Source organism: Otolemur garnettii, unplaced genomic scaffold (assembly GCF_000181295.1).
Source record: "Otolemur garnettii isolate 467f Iridium unplaced genomic scaffold, OtoGar3 scaffold00024, whole genome shotgun sequence".
In the NCBI taxonomy this organism is placed as follows: domain Eukaryota; kingdom Metazoa; phylum Chordata; class Mammalia; order Primates; family Galagidae; genus Otolemur; species Otolemur garnettii.
Window position 1 is genome coordinate 4,907,417 of NW_003852419.1, and position 21,248 is coordinate 4,928,664.

Here is a 21,248-nt window from a genome sequence, read left to right on the forward strand (position 1 = left end):
TACCCAGGGGGATAGCTTGAGGCTCCTGTCTCAAAAAAAAAAAAAAAAAAATCAGAAGATCAATGATATAGGTTACCTGTACAGCAAGGAGGGGAATAAACAGAAGGAAAAGGATATATGTGTAGCAGGCATATGTCTATAAATTCATCTTTTTTGTAAAACTCGCAATTTTTAAAACATGCTAATGTCTCACAAACTGAAAAAGAGAAAAATTAAAAGTAAAAAGTTTGTGAGAAAATCCTAAAATTAAATAAAAATTTAAAAAATGCAAGCAAAAAAACATGCCTCTCTGCCATTAAATTTTTGTCTTTACATTCAGGCTAAATTATCTATTTTTATATCCATAAAATCTTTGATTGTTCACTATCTTTTTACTCTTAGTATCCACAGTGGCTTTTTTAATATAAACTCCATTCCCATATAACGATTACAAAAAGAGGCCTGTCATCTTTGTCTACCCAAATAGGTCTTATTGAGTATTTTCACCTTGGCAAGATCACCACAGATTTGTGTTTAGTCCTATTCAGGGTCCTATCTAATTCACTGAAAGAGATCAGGCTGTAATTTAAACATGTGAATAACACTATAAAAGAACAGGCAAATCAAAATATCAACTTCAAAGAAAAATACTGGAGTATGGCGAAGGCATTACTTTCCTTTATAAGAAAGTCTGCAAATGAAAAATTCCTACCCTAGTCTCAAACTCAAAGTCTTTCTGTTCTCAGTCTTCATGAGTTTTCTCTGCTCAATATTAAGTTTTCTATAAACATGCAAACAAATACATGAAAAATCAGTATATAGTTATTTCATTTAAAAACAGTAAAAACATTTATATTGATTGGACACTGAATGATACCCTGCTGACTCAAAATTAGTCTGTTCACAATGAACACTGAAATGAATGACATTTCAATAATACTAAAAGGGCCACCTTAAACGGATACATAAACTCCACTGTGTTTTATGCATTAAAACAGGATGAATGATAATATTTAAAGCTCTAAAATCTTCAATCAATACTTTAAGGTATTTTAAATACCTTTTATGAATTAGAACTATAAGAACTTTGAATTAAAACTTCCATTTCTGCTGTAAAATTATTAACGAGTAGGAAAAAGTATGTATTATTCACATATTTTGTACAAGATCCTTAAATAATAATAGATTATTCTAATATAATCTAATAATAGATTATTCTAATAAATAATATAGATTATTGTTAATAATAATAATTTCTTTGAAATTAAATTTGTGAGTCTATATGAAAGATGCTAACTGCATGTTCAACAACAGCAATATAGCACAGGTAATTGTCTTCTTGTACTTCACATTATCATTGCAGAGCCATCAGATCTTTGAACTTCTAAATATTTTTTGCACAAAAGTAAACAGTTAAGAAGCCCAACTCTAATATCAAATTACTGGTAATTATATCCTAACTCATACAAAATTTGACATGCTTTGTATAGTAAAGTTTTGAAATACAATAAAAGTGCTAAAAAGATACTGAACTCCCACTAATGTATGGTGGAGACCTAGAGACTTAAGTGCCCCCCAATGACAAAATTCATGTTAACTTTACACTAACTGAAAAACCAGTATTCCTTCTCTACAGCTGTCTATGCACTGAACTCCTTGGTCTGTTAATAAACTAGGAAGAGTACTAAGGCATATTGCAGTCAGAATTAGAAGTATGACATACAAAACTGCTCCCTGACATTTGTTAATCCATTTGACAAACAATTTTTGAGCACTTACTATTTGATTTAATTCAGTTCTGACATACTCTGCAAAGTACATATTAGTTTTATACTAATCATATTAACATATGAGAATCCGTGAAGGTAAGCAACTTGTCTAAGATGACTTGGCCACTAAGTAGTGAAGACAGGACAGGAACCTGACTTTTGGATTAGTGGACTCTTCCAAATCTGTATTATCAGATGATCTAGATAATAATCTCTACCAACTCCTGGCTAAGAGCTTGGACAATCACTTAAGCTGTGTGCTTTCCAGGATCTTCATCTAGAAAATGGTAAAAAGATTAGTATCTTACTAGATTGCTCTGAGAAATACTATAACATGTATGAAAATGCTTTAAAAGTTCTTCAAGGCTCGGCGCCTATAGCTCAACCGGCTAAGGCGCCAGCCACGTACACCTAAGGTGGCGGGTTCGAATCCCCAGCCCAGACCCGCCAAAACAACAATGACGGCTGCAACCAAAAAATAGCCGGGCGTTGTGGCGGGCGCCTGTGGTCCCAGCTACTTGGGAGGCGGAGGCAGGAGACTCGCTTGAGCCCAGGAGTTGGAGGTTGCTGTGAGCTGTAATGCCACGGCACTCTACCCAGGGGGACAGCTTGAGGCTCTGTCTCAAAAAAAAAAAAAAAAGTTCTTCAAATGATTCAACATGGAGTTCCCACATAACCCAGCAATTCCACTGCTAGGTCTATTCCCAAGAGAAATAAAAAACAGGTCCATAGAAAAGCTTATATACAAATGTTTACAGCCGCTTATGTGGAAAGAACCCAGTATCCAACAACTGATGGATGGGTAAACAAACTGTGGTATATGTCATCATACAATGAAATATGACTCAGCCATAAAAAGGAATGAAGTACTGATACATGCTACAACACAGATGACTCTTGCAAACACTGTGCTAAGTGGAAGCAGGCAGTCACAGAAGATCACATATTACATGATTCAATGTATATGAAACCTCCATGTTAGGCTGATCTACAGAGACAGTAAGTAGGTTCGCGGTTGCTCAGGGCTTGAGGGGCCGGCTAGGGAGATAAGGAAGTGAAAGCTAAAGGATACAGGGTTACAGAGTTTCTTTATGAGGTGATGAAAATGTTCTAAATTGACTTGGTGATATTTCTGTGAACATACTAAAAACTATCAAATTATATACTTTAAATAGGTGACATGTATGGTATATTATTACATGTATATCTCAATACTGTTTTCAAAAAGACCATCTCCCTGCTACTTCAGGTTCCTGCATGTGTCACGAGCCATACATATCCTTCTGCTGTTAACTTGCCCTCAGGTTTCCAACAACCATCTTTACCATTTCACGATAACTCACATTCCCGTATCTACTTCCACAACCAAATGTTACATCTTTTCTAAGAAAAAGAGCCATATTTAATGTAATATTTATGTACAGAAATACACTGCAGACATTTGAGGGTTAGGGTCCAGATCACTGCCATAAAGCAAATAGTGCAATGATGTGACACAAATTCACTGGTTTCCCCGTGCATATAAAAGTTATGCTTACCTCTCTGCTTACATGTAATGTGCTAAGTGTCTAATGGCAGTATGTCTCAAAAATATATACATATATATCTTGATTAAAAAATACTTTACTGTTTGTAATGCTAACAATCATTTGAGCCTTGAGCAGGTTATAATTTTTGGTGGTGGGGGGCCTTGCCTCAACGTTGATGGCTGCTGACAGATCAGAGTGGTAGATGCTGAAGTTGGGGTGGCTGTGGCAAATTTTTTTAAATAAGACAACAGTGAAGATTGATTTTCTTTCTCAAAAGATTTTCTCCATAGCATGCAATGCTGTTTGATAGCATTTGGCCTGCAGAACTTTTAAAACTGGACTCAATCTTTGTAAACCTTGCTGCTGTTTTATCAACTAATAGCATGTAACATTCTAAGTCCTATGTTGTCATTTCCACAATGTTCACAGTGTCTGAACTCTACCAGGAGTAGATTCCATCTCAAGAAATAACTTCCTCATCAATTGAAAGTAGCTCCTCATGCGTTAAAATTTTATTGTGAAATTGCAGCAATGTGTCACATCTTTAGGCTTCACTTCTAATTCTAGTTCTCTTGCTTATTTCTACTGTGTCTGAGGTGATTTCCCCTAAAGTACTAAAACTGTAGAACTCATACATGAGGGTTGAAATCAACTTCTTCCAAACTCCTCTTAATGTTGATAATTTAACCACTTCCCAGGAATCACCAATATTGTAATGGCATCCAGAGTGGTGAATCCTTTCCAGGTTTCCAATTTACTTTGCTCAGAACCATTGAAGGAATCACTCTCTGTGGCAGCTATAGCTTTATGAAGTTTTCTTTTTTTTGAGGTACAGTCTCACTCTGCTGCCCTAGGCTAGTGCCTTGCTGTCAGCCTAGGTCACATGAACCTCAAACTCCTGGGTTCAAGTGATCCTCCTGCCTCAGCCTCCTAAATGGCTGGGACTACAGGTGCCAGCCATGACATCTGGGTAATTTTTCTTTCTTTCTTTTCTTTTTTTTTTTTTTTTTGTAGAGATGGAGGGGGGGGTGTCTCACTCTTGCCTCAGGCTGGTTTCAAACTCCTGAGCTCCAGTGATCCTCCTGCCTCAGCCTCCCAGAATGCTAAGATTATATGCATGAGCCATTCCACCTGGCCTTATTTCTTAAGTAATAAGACTTGAAAGTCAAAATTATTTCTTGATCCACGAGCTACAGCTATTGTGTCAGCAGGCATGAAAATGATAATCTCCCTATACATCTCCATCAGGGCTCTTGGGTGACTAGGTGCATTGTTAATGAGCAGTAATATTTTTTAAAAATATATATCTTTTTTATCTGACTAGTAAGTTTCAAAGTGGTCTTAAAATATTGAGTATAAACCATGCTGTAAACAGACATGGTGCCATCCAGTCTTTGTTGTCCCACTGATAGAGTGCAGGCAGAGTAATGCCATAATACTTAAGGGCAGTGTGATTTTTGAATGGTAAATTAGCATTGATTTCAACTTAAAGTCACCAGCTGCACTAGCTTCTAACAAGAGAGTCAGCCTGACCTATGAAGCTAGGCGTTGACTTCTCTCTAGCTATCAAAGTCCCGGATGACCTCTTCTTCCACTATAAGGCTGTTTCATCTCCCCTGAAAATCTGTTGTTCAGTGCAGCCACTTTCAATGATCTTGAAGATCATGAAAGACCTAGAGATCATGGAGTTAGATCTCCTGGGTAACTTGCTAAAGCTTCTACATCAGCACTTGCTATTTCACCTTGCACTTTTACGTTATGGAGATGGTTTCTTTCCTTCAATCTTATGAACCACCTATCAATTTTCCCAGAACTCCAAGTTTCCCACAAGCTCCGAGGTTTGTATTGCCCATTTTGCATAGTACAGTGATATTTTAGGAACATTTATGTCATGTTACAGTTAGCAGAACTAATTGTAAAATCACATGCTAATACATATACCATTAAATGTTAGACACAGAATTAAAAACTGGATAAATCACCAATCCAAGCCAGTAAGATTTTAATCAATCTTCACTGTTTAAAAATTTCAGACAAAAATGCCAGAAGAAATTAATTCCATTTGGGATACTATGGTAACAACATAGAAAAAGTTTTCAGTTGTTACACATTTGTTTTCTGGAAACTTTATGGATTCTAGAAGATAATTCTAAAGGCAACCAAACAGTAATAACTTCAAAAGGAAAAAGTCAGTAATTTGCAGGAGGCTCCCAAAATATATTCTCTGTTCTCCTTTGGGTGCTTCCTTCCCATCGCACTTCACTTCCGTTTTCAATGCTTACATTCATTCCCCTGGCACGAGGCGTCTTTCCCTTTCTCCTCAGTCTCACCAAGTCTTATTCCCCTGACCCAAGTCTGTCAGAGGTCATTCCCCTCTTCAGCTCCGTTCTTTATTGATCCCCTTCCCTTCTTAGTTCCTATAAGATTTATTGCTGGGTTTACACCCCTTGGCTGCATGTGGATGATTTGAGGACTGTTTTCCTTATCTGTGTGTCCGGTATCTGTGGATTGATTATCTGAGAATTGTTTTGCTTATCTGTGGTGTCTGATACTATAAAAATTATGTACAGACTTTTTTTTTTTTTGCTTATCAGCTTTCATTAGTGTTTGTGTATTTAAAGTGTGGTCCAAGACAACCCTTCTTCCAATGTGCAGCACTGAAGAAAAAAGGTTGGACACCCCTGGTTTACACAATTTTAGTATTATATCATTTGCTCATTTCATTTTTGTCCCTTGAACATGCAAGCTCCTCAGGGAAAGAATCTCCCTAATAGGACTTCAGAATCCACATAGAGCTGAGCATAACAGAACACTGAGTAAGGACTCAAGAAGTTTTTATTGCTGAGTGATAAAGAGGACAAAATTATGGACAGCAAAGAATCTTCTGGTTTTCTTAGAACTCAACTATTTCTGGCACATATCATTTCAATGCCTTTCAAGAAGCTAAAATGTTAACTTAGCTATGCTGAAAATACATACAGCTGATAAGAAAATTGAATCCTGTAAAACTCGCACTCTGATATCATAGCATGAAAAAGGATAAACAAGAAATCATCATTGTCACACAAAACATTTTTAGGTTTTGGACTCCCATTTCTACATTACAAAATGCATGGTAAGCAACTTTATTGGTAGTAATTTTATCACAGTGCCAAATTATTCCAGGGCAGTGGTTTCAAAGCATTCTTTTGGTAGCAGAAACTTTTCTTCCAAACAAAAGGCTAAAAGTGGAACTCTACGCTCCAGAAAAAAGCAGAGCTGATCTTGCTAAATTGGACGGAAGGACTTACAGTTCTGCCCACCCTATCTCCAGTCTCCACCTGGCAGAAGCACCTTGAGGCACCTCTCAGAACCATACAATGCTGAAAAACACACCTGTAAACTGCCATGAATAAAAAATACTTCATTATTTAAAAAAAATTCAAATGTCACTGAAATATAAATTAAAACTTACCCATTTCTACTGAAAACTCTTAGCCATGCTTTGAGCCTTGGTCCTAATAAACATAAACAAGGTACAGTAGTAAAAGTAGACAAGATAACCGCAAATAAAAATGTTTCCAACACCAACCTAGAAAAAAAAAACAAACCTTCATTAATTTTTTAAAAAGCGTTAAATGTGCACATATACATACATCATCTTTGTTGCATAAATACAAAAGTATTTTCTTATGTTTTACTTTGAGAGGTACCATGAGTCTCACCAAAATGATGACTACAAATAATTTTACTACCCAAATGCAACCTTTAAAAGAATCTAGTAAATATCTAGCTTTAATAATAGATTTCAGAAGTGCTAAAGGCCCTAAGATCCACGCTGAGACTTCCATCGCAAGGAAAAAAAAACATTTCTAGGCAATTAGCTTTCTTTTTTAATAGTCTCTGGAGCTTTCTCTACCATCAGTGGTTCAATTTTAACTTAACTGGGAACTACCTGGATAAACTAAAGATTACAATGGGTCCCTAGAGTTTCTGACTGAAGCCTGAGAATTTGCACTTCAAGAAAATACTGATGCTGCTGGTTCAAAGACCACAGTTTGAGAACCACTGCTCTGGACCTTTACTTTCTACTCTAAAATGGATTACACAGAAACCACCATTTCCCATTACAAAGGTCTTGTCCTCCCCTACCTAGAAAAGAATAACCCGTTAATGTGTGCATGTATAACTATGTATAAATATACATATAAAACTATATATTTAGCAATATATGCCTATACACACACACATATCTCGCTCATTTCACCATGATCATTCATTACTGCTAAACTAATGTTTCCCAGACTACAATAAGCATTATATAAGAAATATTCACAAGTTTGACTTCAAATAACTTAAAAGTGGTAAATTTTGGAAAAGTATTGAGTTAAATTTTACCTTCAAACTGTAAACACTGGCTTATTAAGTATCTGAATAAAGGAATCTATAGACCTTCATTAAGAAAACAAACTTTTCTTTTTGTTTTTTTTTTGTAGTTTTTAGCCGGGGCCAGGTTTGAATCCGCCACCTCCAGTATATGTGGCCAGCGTCCTACTCCTGAGTCATAGGCGCCGTCCAAGAAAACAAACTTTTCAACTTTAGAATCCCATTAACTAAGATCTGATGTGTTATTAATAATTGTAACTAACATACATATCATCATAGTAAGTTGTCTAAGAGGTTCTAAGGGCCACACATTTATTGGTATAGTATAGTTTCTCATTTATCCTCCCTTCTCCCAACATGCAATTAAGTAACAGAGAGCTAGATAATAAAAATATGTAATGTATTAGATTATGCCTCTGTTTTTGAAAAGAATAACACTGTTAAAGAAGGGTAACGATGTTGGTATCCCTATTTGATCCATTAATTAGGCACACAACAGTTTTTCTCTAATTGCCAAGAGTTAGCACATTGTTTAATAAGTATTTTAAAACATGAATTTCAGGTAAAAATTTCAAACTTACTCTATTAGTGGTGCTCCATACAGAACAAAAATTACATGAAAGATGAAACACGACATAAGAAAGTAGATACAGCATTTCAAAACTCTGGTTACCTAAAATAAAAATGAATAATCAGAAGACTGAAGAGAATGCCTAAAGGACAATAAATTCTTCCATTTTATCTACAAATATAACTTGATCCCATAATGTATAAAATAGATGGCTAGCTGTAAAGGCTCACACTGAAATCTTAGCACTCAGGGAGAATGAGGCAGGAGAATCACCTGAGGCCAGGTGTTTGAGAGTAGCCTGAGGAACAGAGAACCCCCATCTCTATAAAAAATAAAAAAATTAGTTTGGCATGGTGGCCTGTAGTTCCAGCTACTCTGGAGGCTGAGGCAGAAGGATTGCTTAAGCCCAGGAATTGTCGGTTGCAGTGAGCTGTGATGAGGTCACTGCACTTCAACCTGAGCCTGGCTGACAGAGTAAGACTCTCTCAAAATAAAAAAGGAATGTTTTTAGTCCTCAAATCAGATCACAAATCCTGTGCCCAGTCACATTCACAGGCTTTAATACAGATTGCAAAAGCCTAAAAGGCAAATATCACTCCCTCATTCCACCCACCTAGCAACATTAGAATCAAGAAGAGTTTCTGTGACTATAGTATGTACTGAGCTACATGGCTAATTAATATTTATGAAATTTTTGTTGATAACAGAAAGCCAGGACATAAATACATAGTCCTTATTATACATTGATACATGAAATATCTGCAAAAGGTAACTATAATTTTTTCTTTTCATTTTAAAATAAAATTCCTGGGAAAATTGCACCAAAGAAGCAAAATACTAAATAATTCCAAATAAATAAATAAATAAATCCCTAAATCACATTCATATTACTATTTGACCCATATGGAAAAGACCTAAATGTCTATACAAGCACAAGAGGCCTTCTTGATTTGGCACTTTATAATTATAAAACACACATCATTTTCTTTTCTTTTTTTTTTTTTATTTTGCAGTTCAAACCTGCCACCTATGGTATATGGGGCTGGCACCTTATTCCTCGAGGTACCACCCAATACACATGATTTTTAAAATCATAAGGTAATAAAGATATTTTTAAATTACCTAACAGAGCACTTATATATAGTATGGAATAATGGTAAGTGAGGACTTTATTAAAGTACTAGCCATATCTTATACTGCAGTGAATATTCCATTGATTCTAATATCTGAAAACTTTCTTTAGTCAAGAAAATTGACTAACAACATGTTCAAAACGACAGTTGCCAGAGAGATGTATTTTGCAATTTCTGAAAAACCCATTAAGTGTCTTTCAGAAGTGCAAAAACAAACGAAAATAAACTATAATGTCTAACAGAATAAAGTTTAAAGACAGATTGCCATATGTACTTTCTTTCTTTGAGAATATAATATGTTCATCTTTTCTCTCTTTAAAGTGTATTTATTTTCCGTGGTGACACAAAATAGCAATTATACAGACTCACAATGCTATACTACAACTGAGGAAGTCATAATTCCACAATTAATGCATGGCAAGGATCAAACATTGTGGGCAGCCTTCCAGCAGATAACACAGGCTACTGATTTAAAACAAACAAACAAACAACAACAACAAAAAATACCAGGTTTCCTTTACTCACTGCAAATAATCCAATGAGGATTTGACTAATACTTTAATCTTCCATTAAATGAAACACCAGTTCCACCTAAAAATCAGTTATCAAGAAGTAAGCCTTACCTTGTGTGATAATGAACTTCTTTTAGAGGATGTATTTGGTTTCACTACTAAATATAATACTAGATTGACAGCAGTCACAACACCAGAACAGATGCACAACCATGTCAAGTGTGTTTCCAATATTGAGAAGTTCTCCAAGAATAATGGTGGAATCAAGACACTTAGGATAATTGAAAATATGCATAAAAGATGGGCATACAGTAGTTTCTTGATATCAGTATCTTTCATGGTGTCTTCTTCTGTGGCTAACAAAAAAAACAAATTAAGAAAAGTATATGTAATAGTGACTTTTTCCATTGTTCTTAATGCTTCAACACCTAAAAATAAGCTGTAAACTGAAGCCAACTTTGTATGGGCAATGTTTTTGTTTCAAAACACAGGAAAATGCATATGTGTAAATACACAGGTAACCAATATTCCATTCTATCTTATATTTTCCTAATATGATATGAACATCTCTCAGAATCTAAAAAGGACAAATTTACTGATTTCTTCAACATTGTAACTGGTTTCTGTAATGTGCTAGGACCAATTAAATGATTTAGATTTTCTTAATATGGTAATAACATCTCTCAGAACCCAAAAAGGACAAATTTACTAATTTCTTCAATATCATAACTGGTTTCTGCATAAGGATCATGTGCTAGGATCAATTAAATGAATCATTTTACTTTTTTTTGCCAACATCAGAGAGATAAAATCAACTGAAAGGTTTAAATAATCTACCCCAGTTGAAATATAACCTATGCAGTCTAGAAAACCCCATCAATACACTTTGGCTAAATTGTTGACTTTTTTTTTTTAACCCTTGTCTAACATTACAGTAGTTCGCATCTTCTAGGAAATGCCAAGTGACACAAAGCGCACACTCAAATACTCAAATGGTGGCCAGTGCAATCAAGAGCGTTCAAAGAGCATTATGCCAAACTAAAGGATCCCAATGCCCTAGATATACCAAAATGACATGATACAGGTGCTAAATTCCAACCCAAAGAACATGAATGGTAAAACAATTTTTTTACTGTCTCTAAATACATGCGTATACATTATTTAAATTACCTGAAGGCTTATGCATCATATTGACTATGTAAGAACTTTATGTAATAGTCAACCTGTTGCACTGGTGAATGTTCCAGAAAATAGAAACATCACGAAAAAATAAAAAACACATAACACACACACACGGAGATGGTGGTAGGGGGAAGAACGTTCACTGCAAAAAACAGAAGAGTGGATCTGGGCCTTATCCAAATAGCTTTCATTTAATTCACACAGTAAGTCTCAAAGGCGCATATTTTACTGATAAAGAAACTGGATAAATAGGTTAGGAGACACATCCAAATTCCCAAGCATTAAAACTATCTAATGGTTCTTCTCGCATATAGTAAGCCTAGCACGCATCAGGGAGAAAGCAGAAGGGAGGGTAAGAAGGGACAAAGAAAGTTTCCCACGGATTCCATCCCCAGCTGATTGAGGGCGGGCAAACGGATCAGGAATCCATTCTCTCAACATATACATTTTTCAGTGCCACCCTCAGAATCCCAGCTGCTATCAGCAGCTCTTGGTCTGATAGAGGGCAGTACCCAAACTCAAATGTTTGCTCAATGAATGAAGGAACCAGAGTAGGGCAAGCGTTTGCCCTTCCTTAGAACCCAGCACTGTGTAAGGCCCCGGCGTGCCCTAGAAGACGCCTGCTAAGCGCGCGGTCATTCCGACAGGCACCACAGCGGAGAGGAACTTCTGAGCTGATGCCAGAGGAGCCCCTGTAGGCTCTCCATCTGCAGCCCTACCCCAAACTGGGTCGCCAGGGACTTTGCCCAAGACTCAGCCGGCGGGAAACGAGGAACGAGCCGAGAGGTATAACCAAAGAGCACAGCTGTTGGAGACAAGGGTAAACTGACGACAAGAGACTGAAAGTGGGATCCGAAAACAGTGTTTATCCATCAGGTCAGCCTCAGGGCCACGCCGGAAGGGTGGCACGTGATCGGTAGGCGGGCGCGGGATGGCCAGGGGCTCTGAGTCCCACGGTCACTTCGGCAGTTGTTGGGGGTAGTTGGCAGTCCCCGGAGGCGAGCGCGTCGGGGGCGTCCAGCGGGGCTTACCTAACTGTCCCGCCCACGGAAGGGAAGCGGGGACTACCGCCTCCTACCATCAGGTACGACGGGCTGCTCTGGCCCTCGCGCAGGCGCAGGTCCGTAGGGCGGAGACCCAAGGTCGCAAAGCCAATTGCTGAAAGGCAGGGGCGGGCTAATGGGGCAGCCCCGCCTACTCGTCGTAGTTTTTCCTCCCGCCGTCTTCCAGGTGAGTGACAGGCGGGAGAGGCGGGCTTCGAGGCCGGAAGTGGAGTGTCGTCACCCGGAAGTGGACTCTTTCCCAGGCTGTAGTGTTGATGTTTTCAAGCGTTTGTTACTTCTGCAGGTAGGGGAGCGACGGCGGAAGAATGGTGTGCGAAAAATGTGAGTTGACGGGTCGTTTCTGAGGGAGGAGGCGGCTGGGCGCTTCTAACTCCACTCTAACGGGCACTTTACCTTTTGTTGTTTTCTTTGCTCACAGATATGATTCTAGCCTCTGTCCTTCTACCCTGTCTTATAAACTATCCTTGCCCCTCCCCAACGACCTATAGTCCTGTATATTTTGTATTCAGAATGGTGTCAGTTCTACACCTCTTTCCGTATTTCTGTTACCTGCCTCCACCCTCAGAGCTCATCAGCTCCCCTTCCATAAAAAATGCTCAATTAAACACCGTCTTTACCTTTTCCTCTTGAATTTTCTGATCTTTCTTTTTCGTCACTGTAGTAAATATTATACTCCTGCCACTAGACAGTAGAACGAAAGGGTAAGGACCTTGTCTTACCCATTCTTATTCGTCATTAGGCCGGGATATGGTTTATAGTAAGCCTAGCATATGTTTGAATTGAACTTAAAAGTAAGTGTGATTTACTGTTTCCCTAATTTAAAACTTTAGCAAGTTCTCAATGTGCAGAGAATAATTTGCAGTTCACATATTTGGAGCCTGGCATTAAAGACCCTCAACAATAAGCCCCAGATTATCTTTCTAACTTTACCTTCTCTGATTCTTACCTCCTTCCCACTTTGACCATACCAATACCAAACTACTCTTTGTGCCCATGTGTACTTTGAGCTTTGATGCCTTTCCTCGGGATGTGTCTTTTGTCCAGTTTTCCCTCTCTTTTCCTCATTCTTCCTCACAGTCCTGTGCCACATATTCATATCCTCTCTGTTGTCTTCACCACAAAACTATCTTGGATTTCACTATCAAGGGTTATTTTTTTCTGCATGGAATTTCTCCTGGTACTTTTGCTTTAAATTTATTCTAGTTCTGAATTATTATACCTTTTATTTTCTAGCTTATATTTTGATCGAATGGTTCTTAACTTTTTGAAGGGGGTCTCTGATCCCTTTGAGAATCTAATGAAAGCTGTAGGTTCTTACTGGGGGTAAAAATGAGTATGCAAAAGTTTTGTGTACAATTCCCCCTTGGTCACATATCTACTAACGTTGGTCTGTGGAACTTAGGTTAAGGACAACTGTTAGAGAAATTGATGTACTATAATTTCCTTGAAATCTAGAGTTTTGTCTGATAAATTGCTTTATTTTTCTCAGCACTTTTTGTAGCACTTAATACATAATAGATGCTTAGTAAGTATTTATGGAATAAGTAGACTTATCAGATTTGTTTAAAGTATAAACAAATAGTAAAAGCCTATTATAAGCCATTCTATTATTCCTCAAATTTTATTTGGCCACATTTATTCTTTGGCAACAGTTAATACCTTGAGTCTCAGTTTATTGGCCTAATCCCAGCATTAACAGTCTTCTACAGTTGTATGATGGTTGATACTGTGGTGAACTTTAGGCACAATGTAGCATGTTTGTTAGACAGTAAATTTTAATTCCCTTTTTACTATCTTGTTATAACAGGTGAAAAGAAACTTGGTACTGTTATCACTCCAGATACATGGAAGGATGGAGCTAGGAATACCACAGGTATTTTTTCTTTTAGAAAATTGAAATTGAATCAAAGACTTCCTGTGAATAATGTTTTCACATTCACATTATTTGTAAAATGAATTGCTGTGTGTTCAGAGTATTCTATCTATTGAACATTAAAGATGATTGTATCGACCAATGAGTTAATATCTTCTATTTAGTTCTCTCAGTTACATGTACAGGTTCCTAATATGGTAGTCAGGAAATAGCAAAGGTACCAAATGACTTTCAAGTGATGACTTTCTCACAATCTTTGATTTAATTCAATTAAATTAGAGTTGGTATTTAATTTCCTCTCTCACCTGATTTTTATATTCTTGAATAAATCATTTAAACTGTTTTCACCTTCATTACCATTAAGGGAAGTATGTAGGGTGGTGCCTGTGGCTCAAAGGGGTAGGGTGCCAGCCACATATGCCGGAGGTGGTGGGTTCAAACCTAGCCCCAGCCAAGAACTGCCATAAAGTGAAGTATTTACCTTCATGATTATTAAATAAACATAGTAAAATACATTTTTGAAGGAAAAGAAACTACCACTATATTCAAGTCTTTGACATCAAAGTAGTGGCTTTACAATATGTGTGAATTAAATGTAGACCCATTCCTAAAATACTACTCTGAGTCTGAGAAACCAAAGGATTATATTTTATACAAATTTTTATTGTTTCCCTAATAAATGTTTTCTTTTAATGTAGAGTCTTAAGAACCAGGCTATTAAATGAAGATTTCAAAAATTTAGGTATAGGCTGTTTTATTGGTAGAAGGTCAAAGAGTGAACTTTTAAACTATTAAATGTTATTTGTTAAATGTGTATAAATAACCCACTAAAATGTATTTTGATACAGAAAGTGGTGGAAGAAAGCTGAATGAAAATAAAGCCTTGACTTCGAAAAAAGCAAGGTAAGAGCATCTATCGAGAGGTCATGTAATTTTCACTCTTTTTAATTGTAAGCAGACCAGAGTGAATTTGGTGTGTATCATTTCATTGTGATAAAACCTAGAGTCAGGTAGCTCCTAGCACACAAAGCCAAGCTATATATTATAACCTACTGGTTTTACCCTATTCCTCCCCACTGTGTCAATATGTGAAGAGTTAGTGCTACCTTCTTTTTACAGTTTCACCAGAAAATATGACTTGATTTTTATCTACTTCTTAATTGTCATACAAATCAGAGGCAGCAGGGAGATGTGGAATGATCATAAGTTTTGATGTCAGATTAAATTTAAATCTAGAGTCTAGGATTTAGTAAAAGGATTTGTTTTGTAAAATTTGGGTTCAGCCAAAGGCTGCACTCAAGAATCCAGAAGGCTACATGTGACCCCAAGGCCACAGGTTCCCCAACCCACTTTTTCTACTGAGAAGTAGTATAAAAATATCTCCTATCTTTTTTGGGGGGGGGAGGGGTGGACAGAGTCTCACTGTGTTGCTCTTGGTAGAGTGCCATGGCGTCACAGCTCACAGCAACCTCCAACTCCTGGGTTTAAGTGATTTTCTTGCTTCAGCCTCCCAATTAGCTGGGACTACAGGTGCCTGCCACAATGCCCAGCTGTTTTTTTGTTGCAGTTGTCATTGTTGTGTAATAGGCCCAGGCAGGGTTTGAACCCGCCTACCTGGGGGTATGTGGCCACCACGCTAACCACTGAGCTATGGGCACTGAGCCTCCTATCTTGAAATCAGTTTTTATTACCATGCTTTATTATATTCAGTATTGAAAACTCCATGAACTCTTCTAGCTATCACCTCATATCTTTCCTTCCCTTCACAGCAAACATTTTCCAAAGTTTTATCTAGTAATTTTCTGTTTCCTTAAGTTTCATTCTCCCCTTCAGCCACTCTAGTCACATCTTCATTCCCACCACAGCCCTCAGACTGCTTTTGTCAAGATCATAAGTGACCTTAAAAACTGATGGCCGCCTCTCTATTCCCATCTTACCTAACCTCTTCGTAGCTCTCTCTTTTTGGCAACTCTTTATTCTCCTGGCTTCCAAGCTATACCCACTTTCCTGGTTTTCCACTCAGCTCCCTGGCAGATGTTCTTAATCAAGTACCGCAGGACTCCTTCCTAGAATTTTTCCCCTATTTATAAATATATATCGCTAGTCCTAACTTCTCTGAGCTCCAGGCATATACCTGCTTGCTTGACATACCTCATTTGATGTCTGACAGCAGCCTCTTTTCCTTTAGTCGTCTCATCAGAGTAAGTGGTTCCACTGTTTTATCCAGTTGTTCAAGCCTAAAAACTAGAAGAACTTTTTAGTTGAGAAACACTGAATCCTCGCATTCTCCCAGTTCCCATAACCATCAGCAAGTTCTTTTGACCTTTTCTAAAATATAACCTGAATCTGCTTGCTTCTGTCTGTCTTGCTGCTATTACTTTGTGCTATTTCTTACTTGAATATTGTAATGACTTCATAACTATCTTCCTGCTTTGTCTCTGGATTGCTACAGTTGTCTCATAGTCACCAGAATGGTCATTTTAGAAGGTCATGTAATTCCTTTGCTTAAAATTCACCACTGGTTTTCTTTTTCGCATAGGGTAAATTCTAAGCTGCCTGCTATGTAAGGTCCTCCATCATATGATCCCTTCCTCCTTTCTGACTTCCTGTTGTACTACACACTTCATTCATCATATTCCATCCTCATCAGATATGCCACGCCCACTCCCTCCTAAACAGATTTGTGCTTATTGCTACCTCGTCAAGGTCATCCCTTAGAGCTTACATGTTTGGCTTGTACTTGTTATTTGGGTTTTAGCTCCCGAGGAGAAAGTGTCTCCTCCTTAGAGAGGGTTTCCTAAGTAGCATCTAAACTAATCTCTTCTCTCCTTCCCTTCATCACTGACACAGATTCCTGAATTTTCTCTGTAATACTAAATCACCATCTGAAAAACTTGCCTGTTTTTAGGATATCTGTTCCCTTTCTCACAGAATATCAACTTGATGAGGACAGGGACTTTGTATTTCAAGTTTAGCTTTTGTATTTGGAACATACTAAGTGCTCTGTATATACTTGAGTGAGTAAAGTACTTGTTTTATGACAATGTTCCAAGGATTAGAAATAATAATAGAGCTTTTACTGTGTACAGTGCCTGGCACATAGTAGTTGCTTATTAAACAATGGATATAAAACAGTACAGCCTAAGTAATCTTCAGTGTGATGTCACACTATAATGTTGTTGACCGACTTACTGATGTCTTCTTTTGATTGACTAAGTTGTTATTTGTACAGATTGTATGGTTCTATATACTTCCTTTAGGTTCCAAAAATTACCCTGATAACCTTAAAGAGTAGCTATTACTTTTGGGTACTCTAAATATTTAACTTTAGAAAGTTACTACTGTATTGCTTTGAATCTGTGATACCATTATTTATTTGATGCATCTTTACTTTAAGAAAGAAAAAGCTCTTCCAATTAACTGAAGATTTCAGGGATTAAAATTTGTATCTTAGGGCAGTGCCTGCGGCTCAAGGAGTAGGGCACTGGCCCCATATGCCAAAGGTGGTAGATTCAAACCCAGCCCGGGCCAAAAACTGCAAAAAAAAAAAAAAATTTTGTATCTTAGAATGATGAACTATGATTTTAAGAAAAAAGTGATCTTCAGACATATAGGTACAAACAAACTGAGCTTTTTGAAAGGAAGGACAGTGTCTATGTTCTGTGGAGAGTAAAGTGATATTTGCATGGATTAGGAAAAATTAGTTTGAAAATGAGCTCTTGTGCTGTACCCTAAGAGAGGGTATCTAGGACAGTGCTGATATTCAGTATATGAAAATTATAACAAAAATTCATTTTGTAGTAAAGGAAGCAGTTTTAAATCAGAATAGTATTGCCAATTTAGGGGAAAGTATTTTTCCTAGTGTTATTTTGCAGTCCAGTCAATGTAAGATGGCATTTTTATAAGAGAAGATCCTTTATCCAAAGGGATTGGGTTAGTTAATTGAAAACATCAGTCAACGCAGGCAATCACTGAAAGATACACATACTTTATTTTAAATTAAAGCATGTAACAGTAGATATATTCATCAATCATTGATATTGAGACAGGGCCTTTTGAGGATGAATCTGCTAGGAGTTCTACTTCATTGTCCTCCTGTAAATCATAACCAGAATATATATTTTTATTACCTCCTAAGTAGAGCAACAATTGACACTTGAAGTTTGGAATTCTTCTACTTAGGATTTTCCCCCAGTTTTTAACAGTTACCTTATCCATATCTCATTCAATGTCAGTTTTTGTTTTATTTGGTTTTGTTTTGGTTTTTTAGAGACAGAGTCTCACATTGTCATCCTTAGTAGAGTGCTGTGGCATCATAGCTAACAGCAACCTCAAACTCATGAGCACAAGTGATCCTCTTGCCTCAGCCTCCTAAGTAGCTAGGACTACAGACACCTGCCACAACACCCAGCTATTTTTAGAGACAGGGTCCCACTCTAGCTCAGGCTGGTCTTGAACTCCTGAGCTCAAGCAATACACTTGCCTTGGCTTCCTAAAGTGCTAGGATTACAGGCATGAGTCGTGAGTCACCGTGCCTGGCCTCAGTATCAGTTTTTTTTGTTTTCTTTGAGACAGAGTGTATGTTGCCCTGGGTAGAGTGCTATGGTGTCACAGCTCACAGCAACTTCAGACTCTTGGGCTTAAGCGATTCTCTTGCCTTAGCCTCCCAAGTAGCTGGGAACACAGGCGCCCACCATAAGGCCTGGGTATTTTTGTTGTTGTTATTGTCATTGTTATTTAGCAGGCCCTACTGGGTTTGGACCCATCAGTCCCGGTGCATGTGGCCAGTGACCTAACCACTGAGCTACAGGCACTGAGCCATGTATCAGTTTTAGTAATTCACATTTGTCTAGTCTTCCTAAAGCAGTCACTTAGTTTTTATGGAATCATTCACTCTTTTGCACTCAAATTTCGTCAGTTTCCATAATATTTATGTTATGCAAATAGAATGACAGATACAATTGATATGAACTGGTTTGGATATAAATACCATTCAACTGACTCTTCCTAAGCATACAGATGACGTGGAAGGAGCAGAGCTATGCAGGCACATTAGACCATAGCCAGTTGGCAGGGGGCTGTGCCTACCAATTGTAGAGTTTGATAGAGGGAATGGAGAACAGGGGTCAATTCTGGGTGTTGCTTAAGTATGATTATTAATGAGTGTTTCTAATGTAGTGTACATTTTTCTATCTTTAAAAATTCTGTAGATTTGATCCATATGGAAAGAATAAGTTCTCCACTTGCAGAATTTGTAAAAGTTCTGTACACCAACCAGGTTCTCATTATTGCCAGGGCTGTGCCTACAAAAAGGGTGAGTTTCTTTCAGTACTATTTCTCTATTCATATCAAATCTATTTCATTTGCTGCTGATTTGGGAAACAGAAAAGGAGAAGCCTTTCTTAAATTCTACTAATCAAAACTTTTTTTCTTAATTAAAATGGAACTTAAAACTTATAAGAATTAAATATATAGCATATTTATTTCTTTTCTGATGTTGCTAAGTTATGTTTTAAACTTTGGGATAGATTTAAATAAATGAAACTGTTGTTGTTATGATTTGATTGTTCACATTTTCTTTTGTTTCAGGTATCTGCTCCATGTGTGGAAAAAAGGTTTTAGATACTAAAAACTACAAGCAAACATCTGTCTAGACATATTGATGAAGTTTCTGGCTTTCTATGTGATTTTACTTTTCTGCTTTGAATTTTCAAGGCATAATATAGATATTCAACTTACAAAATAACATGTTTTTAGACAAATAATTAAGTTTAAACCAGAATGATTGGTATTCATTCTTTTGCTCTCAAGAAGTTCTGAACAGCAGCAATGTAACTAGTCTTCTGCCTTAAGTGGTTATTTTCTTTACAAGCATTTTATTGAACTAGAATAAGTGGCAAATTTAATGAAAAACATTTCCCAATTCTGTATGCATTTTTACTTAACATTATTCATGTAATTCTTATCCCCTGTCCCCTATTTATAAATAATACAAAAGTGAGAAGATTACAGATATTTTGCTCCAAACTTGGCATGCAGACTTGGAATTCTTCTCTCCTTTTGTTATCGGTGGCGTAGTTCTTACAATCAGTGGACTCTTAATTAATTGCAGTATCACAGGTGATGAAAGGTCTGAAGCCATTATTCCTGAATGGCTCATTAATAATTAGCCCAGAACCAAATCGAAGACAAGTTAGATTTGTGGTTTTTAAAATTTATTCTTAAAGCCGAAGCGCCGGTTCTTCCCCTATATGAAGAAGAGCACAAACGAATACACTGGATTTCAGAAAAACATGCATGTATAGTACACATATTATCTTGAATTTAATTGTCATGAAAACCAAAAGAACAATGTCTGTCCATATTGATGTATAATGAAAATGAATCACCATTCTTTAAGAAAAGCTCTTTGAAGCAAAACCAAACTTTTTTTACCTCCTCCCTTGCCTTCCAAGAGAAATAAATAGAACAAAGCAAATATCTTGACTCTTTTTTCTTTTATGTATATATAATATAGACAGCTAATGGACTACTTCAGGATTTCAAGTGAATATTTTTTTTATGCTGGCTTCAAAGGTTTAGGATTTGTACTTTTAGAACCTGCAGCCTATGGGAGACCAAACGAGTATTCCTTATTTCCAGTTGTGGTGTATATAAATACCTATCACTATAAACTATGTAGACTAGACAGTATGATAATACACATGGGATAGATGTGACATTCTGATGTGTCTTTACTCTGAAAATTATTTATACGTTTATTGAACTTATTTATAAGGTTTTAAAAAATAGCTTTTTCTAGGATACATTGTTATTTGTTCATATTCAGAAAACTTACAAGAATATGTAAAATATAAATAATATCTCTGAGAGCAGTACATTTCCTCTCGTGCTTTGATCACTTGGGGGGTTTTAATTAAAATCATATCACAAGGGACTTGTGATATGGTCCCTTGTACATGGTCAGAGAAGGTCCAAGATCCATTGAAGATTGGGTTAGTTGACTTAATAAAAATGTACATCTCAGGGATCAACTGGAATTTAGACTTGCCCAATTCACATTTTATACTCAGACCTTGAGTAGCCTCTTTCTATAAAAGGATTCAGTGGCCAGATTGGGTTCTTCTGTAAAGATTTTTGTTAGTATTAAAAACTTCATATCGCCTAAATAATAACAATATGACTGTCATAAATTGAATAGAACTAGTTACTAGATAAGGAGGACTCCCAATAAAATATTTTTTAAAGGAAGGCATAAAAACAGACACTAG

At 36.9% G+C, this 21,248-nt stretch overlaps 2 protein-coding genes across 4 annotated transcripts in view; one reads left to right on the forward strand and one right to left on the reverse strand.

Moving 5' to 3' along the window:
• PIGF (phosphatidylinositol glycan anchor biosynthesis class F) overlaps positions 1–12,144 on the reverse strand; it is a 34,691-nt gene extending 22,547 nt beyond the window's left edge. Inside the window, exons 1-4 of one of the 3 annotated variants that reach the window (XM_023512076.1) lie at positions 12,072–12,144; positions 9,970–10,214; positions 8,224–8,315; positions 6,732–6,848 (exon numbers count right to left, since the gene is read on the reverse strand). In XM_023512076.1, coding sequence (XP_023367844.1) covers positions 6,732–6,848; positions 8,224–8,315; positions 9,970–10,197 — 437 coding nt within the window. In that variant the 5' untranslated portion in view covers positions 10,198–10,214; positions 12,072–12,144. Of the gene's footprint in view, positions 1–6,731; positions 6,849–8,223; positions 8,316–9,969; positions 10,226–11,759; positions 11,823–12,071 lie in introns of those variants that run through there. The other 2 variants (XM_023512077.1, XM_023512078.1) reach the window with 2 other exon arrangements.
• A 189-nt stretch (positions 12,145–12,333) lies between these two features.
• Positions 12,334–19,890, forward strand: CRIPT (CXXC repeat containing interactor of PDZ3 domain). The gene is made up of 5 exons (XM_003787890.3): positions 12,334–12,425; positions 13,912–13,977; positions 14,826–14,880; positions 19,188–19,291; positions 19,567–19,890. Exons 1-5 carry the CDS (start codon positions 12,410–12,412, stop codon positions 19,629–19,631), a joined length of 306 nt encoding a protein of 101 aa, XP_003787938.1. The 5' UTR covers positions 12,334–12,409; the 3' UTR covers positions 19,632–19,890.
• Positions 19,891–21,248: the final 1,358 nt, after the last annotated feature.